At 41.3% G+C, this 10,717-nt stretch overlaps 1 protein-coding gene across 1 annotated transcript; it reads right to left on the bottom strand.

The window, feature by feature from the left end:
- Window positions 1–916: 916 nt before the first annotated feature.
- Window positions 917–6,418, bottom strand: NUDT7 (nudix hydrolase 7). The gene is made up of 4 exons (XM_053399597.1): window positions 6,171–6,418; window positions 3,237–3,390; window positions 2,517–2,675; window positions 917–1,511 (listed from the first exon to the last, which is right to left on the bottom strand). The coding sequence occupies exons 1-4, from the start codon at window positions 6,230–6,232 to the stop codon at window positions 1,143–1,145; spliced, it is 744 nt and encodes a 247-aa protein (XP_053255572.1). The 5' UTR covers window positions 6,233–6,418; the 3' UTR covers window positions 917–1,142.
- Window positions 6,419–10,717: the final 4,299 nt, after the last annotated feature.

Raw genomic sequence — 10,717 nt, forward strand, 5'->3', positions numbered from 1 at the left:
TGTCCATGAGTTTTCGCATCATGAGAAAGTGAGAAGTGATCTCATAAACCTCATCTTAATCCAACAGTCACAAGCCATCTCCTATTTATTTTGTAAATTGGTCAGTCAATAAAGCATTCAATATCTTTACTGTAGTCAATGACCAGTATTGGTCAGTCAAATTTGTTAGGAATCATTTGTCTTCACAAAGAATACAAACAGTATAGAAGTATGTTTAGCACAGGAGGTCTCCAGCAGATGGGACAATGGAATTCTGTCCGATCTGCAGAGCTGCTAAGACAAACATAAATATCTTGTATCCCATCTGTAAGCAAATAACAGATTGCCCCCCTCTATGTTTTGCAAGCTGGAAGTGAGGTACAGAGAAAGCCAGCAGCTTAATATATATTAACCTGCATCTAGGACCCACACCAGGAAATGAAGGTAGATTTCCCAAACATTATTCAGGCTCCCAGCTTCTCTTCTACATATTATACAAGCAGTGACAGACAAGCTAACAATGGGCTATATCAATCATGAAATTCGCAAGTCTCTACTTTAAAACATATCTCTTTAAAACATTTTCTCCTGGTTGTCACTTCCATGGCATTTAAAGAGGGGAAATGCCAATATGTTGACAATATGTAGAAATTGTCATATCGCACTCCCAAGTCAGAAGTTTGTCTACTCGTAAGCAAGCCCTACTGAGCTCAATGGCACTTGTGCCAAAGTGTACAAAGGATAGCAGCCAGAGAAATGGATGAGAATTTAATTTTTGTTCCTTATGATACAGAGTAGACCAATGGAGTATGTGACACAACTTCCTTGTTTAGACCCAGATGCTGAAAAAAATGAGGTAATTTTAACATTTGTATGTTCTAAAGTATGACTGTATTTTTAATTGATTTTCTTGTTTTATCTTTTCATAAACTGCTTTTTATTTTTTACAATCAAGTAGTGTATAAATTTTATGAAAAAAATACTGATCAGTGCATTTTATTTTATATCATCCTATATCAAGATATTTTTACTCAATACGGGACCCATAAAATGGCATACTTCAATATAATTTACAGATATAATTTAAGGGAATATATTTGAAGCAACTTGTGTGCCGAACTTATAAGCAGGATAAGTTTTGACAGGAGAAACAATTCCATACATCAAAGTTTGCTTTTCACCATAGTGATTAACTCTATGAAATAGTTCTCAACTGAAGAATTCCAGTTATCAAGATCATACGGAACTTCAAATGTTGGTTTTTCTCTAAAAATTGCAAGAGCAAGGAATAGCACAAAGTGTGCTGTGAGTCCCCATATTCGAAATGAAGTATTGCGTTCCAAGTCATCATATTCAAAAGAATGCAATAAATAAGCGATGTTGCCCATTTTTTTGGGAATGCCTGTGTGCTTTAAAGGCCTAATAAAATACTCCAATGGTACTGAAAACACATCACTGACTTCTTCTGGATTAAGATGGGCTTGGAATGTATCCTCTATAAAGGCGACAACTGGAGTTACTAAAGAACGAGTCTGAAAAGGAAAAAAAAAAAGGTTTGGCTCTTTAAAGCAACTAAAAGTCAGGGTAAAACATTACAAATATCAGTGGAAAACAGAAGGACGGCAGGGGTTACCAGTTTGCCTCCAGATACTGCACCAAAACTCCCATCAGCCCTAAAAAATTTTTTAGTTCTTAAATAGCCACTGGCCATGCTTGCTGAGGCAACATGTAGAGCTCAAGTGGTTTTAGAGTGCTGTGGTCGGTTTGGCCGCACTGGGTGACACGTTGCAGGGGGGCTCTACAACAATGCTGCAGAACGGAGTATGGGAGTGGGGCACACTGAATTTTAGCATTGCAAAGAGCACCACTGAAATTTGAGAGCCCAAATTCCACCACATGGTGCACTGTGGGGCACACCATATTGGCTACCTGTGCAGATTCAGAGACTCTCTCCTAAACCCTAACCAGAGAGGTCAGTTAACAGAACTGATCTGTCCAGAGTGGCAGGGGCAACCCAGTCAGATGGTCAGAGTACAGATAATAAAATTCTTATTAAAGGTAAAGGGACCCCTGACCATTAGGTCCAGTCGTGACCGACTCTGGGGTTGCGGCGCTCATCTTGCTTTATTGGTCGGGGGAGCCAGTGTACAGCTTCCGGGTCATGTGGCCAGCATGACTAAGCCGCTTCTGGCAAACCAGAGCAGCGCACAGAAACGCCGTTTACCTTCCCGCTGGAGCGGTACCTATTTATCTACTTGCACTTTGACGTGCTTTTGAACTGCTAGGTTGGCAGGAGCAGGGACCGAGCAACGGGAGCTCACCCCGTCACGGGGATTCGAACCGCTGACCTTTTGATCGGCAAGTCCTAGGCTCTGTGGTTTAACCCACAGCACCACCCGCATTCCTCCTGTTACTATAATCCAACCCCAAGTTAAGTGCAGGAAGGAAGGAGCAGGAGAAAGAACTGGACCCAGGGTCAGAGATAAATAGGTACCCATGCTTGCAAGTACCTTATACTTTATCTAAATGCACCTTACTTTATCTATTACAGGTAGAAGCCTACAGATGACTTCAGCCTGTTCAGGATGGAGCCCCACTTCTTCCTTGGCTTCACGGAGAGCTGTTGCTATTTCATCTCTGTCTGTTGGGTCACTTCTACCTCCTGGAAAACACACTTCTCCTGGGGATCTTCTCAGCTAGGATTTGGAAGAACAGCCTTGTTAAGTAATTATTTTAAGCGACAAACATATGATCCTAGAAGACAGTTCTTAACATATCAGGATTCCCCATTTTTTTATTAAACAACTTGTACGTTACAAGTCATACGTTACAGTCTTCTATATGGTTCTCAATCTCTCTGCATAAAAACCTATGTTGGCAATAGTTTGCAACTGATATTTTGCATGCATACTAGATTAATGAATTTATTCAACTGTTACACTATGCATTGTTATGCATGGAAGATTAAATTCTGCAAGGAAGGAGAGATATAAAATTGCAGAGATGGAAGGGGAAATTTTTCAACCCTTATGATTTGAAATATTTGTACCTCCAAGAAGTGTATAGAATCATGCATGGAATAGAGAAAATGGGTAGAAAAAAGATGGGCACTGATCTGATCCAGCTATTCTTACATACAATTGAGAGATTTGACTACATACTACTCGCATTCTCTCTTCTCACACACTGACACTAGGCAATATATTTCGCAGCAAACCTTACATGTTGTGGAAGTTTTTTCTTCCAGATTTTCATACCTTCATTGATCTGACAGTGAAAAGAACCCACAGCTTTCCATCTTTAACCATCAGCGGAATAAGAACAGAGGCTTTTGGAAGTGTTATATGGGAAAATCTGTCTCCAACATCAAACTTCTTTAAGTTCAGTATAGCTTTATCTTTCACACTTATTCTAGAACAAGCAAAAAGAACAAGCATTTCACAAAAACCTGAATTTTCACTCCAGGATTATTGTTAATTTTCATAAAAGGAATATTAAACAAATCTGTTCATATTCTTGCAGATTCAACAAGATAAATATTCTACTAATCAAAATCTCTAGAGGCCCACAATAAGTTTGCATTCACCTAGAGGCAAACACAACTGGAAAATTGTCTGCAATGTACATATATTGACAGTAATCTAATAACACTTTGTTTAGTAATGTAGCAAGCTTTGAACAAAAAGCATAATGAATAAAGCAAAACAACGGGATGGTTATGAGCATGGCCTGTTTTATTCTAAAAGAGCTATTTCTTACAGTCCATGGCAAATCTATAACTGCACAAAATAAGAGTTTAATACTGAAACATTTTTGCGGTCTCACTATTGTGCAAATACATTAAAAAACTCTACACACCATTTAATACATGTTAATGAATATCAAATGACTGTTGCTGCTTGTTCCATACAGACACAGGGATTGAAAATTAATTTGCCTGTTTTGGCATTACCATGACATTTCCTTTTTCATGAGTCATCCCCCGGATCAATCACAGATCATGAACTGTAAAAATCAGAGATAAGCTGCTTTCCGGCACTATGATGGAAAAAAACATGAATCCACATGGATCCTTATAATTTTTTTGCACGCAATCCCTCAAAACCACCATGTGTCATGCTGGTATTCACAGATGTATTTAGTGACTTGGTGGTGGTTTTATTGTGATTCTGTGTAAATCCATGAAGCCTTGGATCAATGTTTTTGACTAATGGTAGGCATGCAAAGGATCAGTCATTTCAACTATGCTGCCTGCCAAGCTTTAATTTGAAAGTGGGTGGGGGTTTTTTGGTGGTGGGAAGCCTCCATGTAAGTCCTATGCAACTAGGATCCATTTTAGTACTACTAGAGCCAGGAAAGAATATGTGTGTGCTTTCTTTCTGTCCAGAGGTGGTGCATTTTACAGAGAAGGATGTGACTAGAGGAGTTTGTGCCCAGGACCCTCTCCACAAAATTCCAAATGCATTCGTGGGCCAAAATAAAGTGGCCAAATGCTTATTTTGGAGTGGCCAACATCAGTTCTTTTCCTTCTTGCAATTATTGGTGCCCTTGACAGAGGCATTTGCCCACAAGGAGTTCTGGGTCAGGCAGGATCCAACATTATCTTGTAGATACCTGTCCCTCATGCACTGGTGTATCATTTGTGCTGGCCTACAGCAGATTTTGGGATGCCCCTCCCCGTTGCTTATTTCATATGGTCTTTATTATGTCATCAGGCATTTATGAGCGTTTCACAAGTGAAATAAATTTGTTTGAATAACATCATTATTGTACTCGAAGTAGGGAGTCCCCCAGTCATGGAGAAATAAGATTCAGGGAATTCTGATGTTTATTTTGGGTTTGGAGGGATACATCACATTTCCTTTTTAAAAAGTGTTTAAAACTCTGAGAAAATAAGAAATCAGGAACTAGTAACCAAATCCAGAATTGTATGAGATGGTTTGAATAACCCTTTTATTCTGCTGTTTATTGATCATTATTTCACTTTACATTTAAGTTTTTAATATTTTACTGTTTTGTAAACTGCTTGGAAATATTTACGGTTAGTATATAAATTTACGGAAGAAAAGGCCAACTGAGTAACAGGATTTTAAACATTATGCAAGTCCCAGAGCTCAAAGGAATGTAAGGTTGTAGCTGCACTGCCAAATCTTAAAGCATGTTTATGCAAAAGTAAGTCTCAGTAGGTCATCCTACCTGGTAAACATGCATAGGAATGCAACCTGGTAGTGGTAGGCCCTATGGAATGCAGTGAAGCTTCTGAGTTTGCATTCCTTGAATTGTGCTGTAAGAGATTTACCTTTATTAATTATATTTTATCATCACTGTATGCCACCCTGGGCCACATTTGGGTGTTGAAGGTGTGTGATTGAAATTTTAGAAATAAACCAAAATTTAAAGAGAGCAGAAACCTGAAGAGTTATATAACCATTCCAGGTGCACTAAGAAAAAAGCTTGTCTCGGGGTTGCACAAGGCTGAAAAATCCTCAAGGTGGCTCCTCTCAACAGTTTCAGTTCTTTAGGCTGCACTCATATACAGTATCCAGTTACTTGGAAGAAAGTCCACTAAACTCAATATGACTTTCTTCAGAGTCCCTTGCATAGGACTGCATTGCTAGTCTCCAACCTCTGCACAGGAAGTAACTTTAAAAATAAGTAAACAAATATTGTTTTAATATTAACAGTACTGTAAACTGCTTCGAAATGTTGCTTATGCCTTAAAAGCTGTTATGTAAATATTTGCCCAGACAAATGTCAGAATTCTTTCTTGTTACCTTGTGAGGAAAACGTATCAACACCTTAATAATAAGTAAGTTCCTTGTGGAGGAAGCACACATGAATACTTTAAAAAAGTAAATAAAGTTTCAATGTGCATGCCGCAGGAAAAGCTACGTATGATATAATTAAGGACCTAAACATTCAACATCCTAAAGATTGTTAGTTTTATTCCTTCGCTGACCTTCTTGTATCACTGTGCTTACTTTCAATGAAAGTAAATAATTATTTATGAAGCACCAAAAAATAAAATAAAAGTGTTGGGCATACATAGTACCAAAAGAAAACCCAGAGGCACCAACCTCAGGCTTTCTTAAAACAATAATCCAGACTGCCTTAATTCTGCCCTTCTTTATTCACAAAGCAGCACGTCAATCACCCGTCTTGGTGGGAGTGGGACACGTTGTTCACGTTACCTTCCTCCTTTGTCGTCATCAGCAGCCATTTTGCAAACCCCGAGTCCAAAGTCATCTGTCATTGCCAGCAGCTGTGAGCTCCCTCTCGCCTGCTCGCTCCTTCAGCAAGAATGACTCTATTGGCTCTTTGTCGCTGATTGGCAGCTCCGCGCCCCTGTTACGCAAGACAGGGACGGTGCAGCAACGACGCCAAGTTGCTATTGCTGCCTTTGGTGAAAAGTGACGTCAGAGGCAGGGAGGGCGTGCATTGGAAAGTGGGGGAGGTGAAAATGTGAGGAAGCCGGCTTGCTATTGGCTCTTGTGGATACGGAGATTATTGGATGGTTGTGTTGGCGTTGAGTTTATCATCCGCGGCAACTTTTTCTCTTACCAGTGAAGGGGGCGGGTGCAGAAGGCAGGTTTGTTTTCTGCTTTTGTAAATCTCGATAGAGAGGCTCCTGGGTGGGAAGGAAGGAGAAATTGTTGGCTTAAAATAAAAAGGAGAACACTGTTCATTAGAAAGCCTTGTGCGGGGAGGTTTTTATTTTTTGCAATCTGTGTCTGGTGTAACTGAAAACATTGACATTAGCACAGGGGGCTCCCAAACCAGTTCTCCCAAGTTTCACTGCGGCGGTCTAGGGCATATCTTTAAAAATACAATTAAAAATCATATCACATCTAGGACCAGAAACTGTTACAGTGGCAGCAATATTGGAGCTTTTTTTAAAAAAAGGAAGGCAAAGAAGGCACTTGACAAAATGATAGTGGCTTACAACTATTAATGGCCCAGAAAGAGAAATAAAATACAAATAGGGAATTATGGGGCATGATCCAGCCATAAGTAAGAAATATTAAAACTGATATCTTAAGCACACTTGCCTGGGCATAGTAGTTCCTCTTAAACACACATGAAGATTTCATTACATTACCAAAAAAATCTTATTGGTAGTGAATCAAAGATGCATACCCTCCAACATTTCTCCCAATGAAAATAGGGACATCCTATTCCATAATAACAACTTTACTATCTGGGTAGCTTCCCACATATATAAAAACATTTAAAAAATTAATTATTTTTTTAAACTTCCCTATAATGGGCTAAGGGACGCGGGTGGCGCTGTGGGTTAAACCACAGAACGTAGGACTTGCCGATAAGAAGGTTCGCGGTTCGAATCCCCGCGACGGGGTGAGCTCCTGTTACTCGGTCCCTGCTCCTGCCAACCTAGCAGTTCGAAAGCATGTCTAAGTGCAAGTAGATAAATAGGTACCGCTCCGGCGGGAAGGTAAACGGTGTTTCCGTGTGCTGCTCTGGTTCGCCAGAAGCAGCTTAGTCATGTTGGCCACATGACCCGGAAGCTGTACACCGGCTCCCTCGGCCAATAAAGCGAGATGAGCGCCGCAATCCCAGAGTCGGTCACGACTGGACCTAATGGTCAGGGGTCCCTTTACCTTTTTATAATGGGCTACCTTAAGATGACTCTGGAGCTGGATAACTCCATACCCTCCAACAGTTCTCTGGGGACGTCTTAAGGAAAAGCAGGACATTCTGGGATCAAATCAAAAACTGGGATGGCTTCTGTAAATCTGGGACTGTCCTTGGAATATAGGGACACTTGGAGGGTCTGAAGATGTGGTCTTCTCTGCTGATGCTGCCCAAATTGCCTTCCAAGGCCTGCCTGCCTGTGAGATGTACCTTGAGCTGCAGAATCCCACAGAGCAGTGCCCCTGTGAGCACCCTGCAGGGTTGTGTGGCAGCTATGGCTTTTTGCAGCAAGATATTACTGGAAGCCACTGGTAAGCAAGGCTTTGAGGCTCATGGCAGCAAGGCCTGGTGCTGCTCACCCCAGTGAGGCCCAGACCCTCAAGTTTTTTGGGGGGAGAGGAGGCTGAAGACACCTCAGCCCTGTGGAGTTAGTGCCTATGATGGTACTGAAAGGTCATTCCAAGGCATTGTGGGGCATTTTTAATTCTGGCCTTGGCACTGATCACTGTTTCCACCTCCATCGGAACATGTAGAAAGAGGTCAATAGAGGGCACTTTGCACATCTCCCCTCCTGCTCTCCCAACCTAGAGCCAACCCTTTGATAATGTAGTGATGACAATACATGAAACTAAACATGATTGCTATATGAAATAAGAGGCCATTCTGAAAAGCCTAGGTACATGTATTTCCTTCTGTGAATCCTTCATTATTCTTGCTTTCCCAACCTCATTTCTTTTCTCCCCTATTTTCGATCAACGGCAAAATGTAGGTTGTAATCGTGGGGGGTTGGAACACCTGCCTTTTCTTGTGATTATGTTGCTTGTAGCACACTAATAATGGTGTGCTATAATAATTATAACAAGAATAGAAAGTTCATTGGTCTGTAATCATGCTACAATGGCTCATGAAGCAGGCCGCAATTGCCAGTAACAATTAAAACGGTGATATTTGCAACACAAGTGATAGTGTACAGGAAGGCTATGGGAAACCATGCTGTGATCGTTTTTGTACTGATAGGGTTCTCCAATTAGCTGCAAATTTATTTTATAACCCCGTTGATTCCACAAAACAAGCTGGCTTTTGTGTAACATATACAGTACAAAATGGATTTAATTAACCTATAACACCAAAACCTGTTCCACAAATAGCTTGTTCAACAATGTGGCACTCTAGTTTGCATTGCTAGAGAATTTCAGCTGGTCAGCTGAATTAAATGCCATTCTTTACCTCTGCAATTACTTAATGCTTCTTCTGAAGTGTACAGTTAATGCAACAGAGTTTCAAAGAGAATAATTTGTTTTGCTAGATGGTAGGCATTTGGGACACACACACACACACACACACACAATTTCCACCATTTATTTTAAGGAAAATAAAATGCATCTTCATTGTTTATTTGTTTGTTTTTGGAAATTGTCATGTCTTCTGTATTTTTAAGGTCCTATTTCTATTCCTGTATCTTCTCCTGGTCCATTATTCCAGCTAATGAAATAATCAGACTTTATATCCCTTTTGGCTTTGTCATTCAGAATGCAGAAGTGCTTCAGGAAGAGGAAAAACACCATTTTATAATAATTTTTTACCGGTAGTAATCTGTGCCTACATTAAAGGTAAAGGTAAAGGTACCCCTGCCCAAAGGCCAGTCGTGTCCGACTCTAGGGTTGTGCGCTCATCTCACTCTAGAGGCCGGGAGCCGGCGCCGTCTGAGGACACTTCCGGGTCATGTGGCCAGCGTGACGAAGCTGCTCTGGCGAGCCTGCACCAGCGCAGCACACGGAAACGCCGTTTACCTTCCCGCTATAAAGCGATACCTATTTATCTACTTGCGCTTAAGGGTGCTTTCGAACTGCTAGGTGGGCAGGAGCTGGGACTGAACGACAGGAGCTCACCCCGCCACGGGGATTCAAACCGCCGACCATACGATCGGCAAGTCCTAGGCACTGCGGTTTTACCCACAGCGCCACCCACGTCCCGTGCCTACATAATGTGATGTTAAATAATTAAGTACCCAAGTCTTCTTGAGGTTTCTCTTGTTGTGTCTGCTGGGCCTTAGCTGCCTCTTCAGCTTCTGACAGCTCCTCATAGTCTTCTCCCTTTGACCACTCATTGTCATCCCACCAGCTACCCCCTGGCTTTGAGCCTTCTTCCCCATCTCATTCCTCCCACCATTCCTCTGAGTCCAACCAGCCCATGACAACAGAAATATTGGGAGACTGAGTACAGGTTCCCCATTCCCAGTGATTTGCTAATAATCAACTTCAGCAGCACATGTTCTCTTTCAAGAACCAGTGTTGTGCAGTGGTTAGAGCAATGGTAGCCAATGTCGTGCCCTCCAGTTCCCATCAGTCCCAGTGAGCATGGCCAATAGTTAGCAAAGAGAGTTAGTTGTAGTCCACAAGATCTGGAGGGTAATACATTGGCCACTCCAGGGTTAGAGTGTTTTACTAGGACTGGGAAGACTAAGGTTCAAAACTCTATTTAACCATTAAACTTACTTGGTGATCCCGAGTTGGTCAGTATCTCACAGTCAGACCTACCTTGTATGGTTGCTGTGAGCATAAAACAAGGAGGAAAGAACCATTCATGCTCCCTTGAGCTCCCTTAGAGGAAACGGGAATATAAACATAATAAAGAAACAAACAGTATTTAATTAATTCACTTGCATGTGTGTGCACACACACACAGTGCCTCCTGAATGCTTTGAGAAAGAAAAACACCTTGCACTAAAATGAATGTAGACCAATTCACTGAGGTTGTTAGTAGCTATTACGATGGTGGTTATTTGTGCATGTTAAATGCACATATAATTATAAATACAGTAAGGCTGCAATCCTATGCACATTTACATGGGAGTATATGTCACTGAACACTGGGGCTTACTTCTGAGTAGGCCTACCTGTCATTTTGCATGTAAGCAAGTAGATCATGAGATGCTGCCCCAGTCAGCATGACCAGTGGTAATGAATGATGGGAGTTGTAGTCCAATGGTATCTGGGGGGCACCAGGTTAGAGAAGGCAAAACTGGAACCTTTAGGTGTTGTTTTGTAGCTTTCTGATCTCATAATATAATTTAAACACTGCCTCC

This window comes from Podarcis raffonei, chromosome 8 (genome assembly GCF_027172205.1).
Source record: "Podarcis raffonei isolate rPodRaf1 chromosome 8, rPodRaf1.pri, whole genome shotgun sequence".
Taxonomy (NCBI): Eukaryota; Metazoa; Chordata; class Lepidosauria; order Squamata; family Lacertidae; genus Podarcis; species Podarcis raffonei.

Excerpts from the sequence above, each read along its gene's own strand:
- NUDT7 (XM_053399597.1), bottom strand. The coding sequence starts at position 6,232 with ATGACAGATGACTTTGGACTCGGGGTTTGCAAAATGGCTGCTGATGAC. Across the intron at positions 3,391-6,170 it reads GATGACGACAAAGGAGGAAG|AATAAGTGTGAAAGATAAAG; the intron begins GTAACGTGAACA and ends TGCTTGTTCTAG. Across the intron at positions 1,512-2,516 it reads TTCTACCTGTAATAGATAAA|ACTCGTTCTTTAGTAACTCC; the intron begins GTAAGGTGCATT and ends TTTCCTTTTCAG.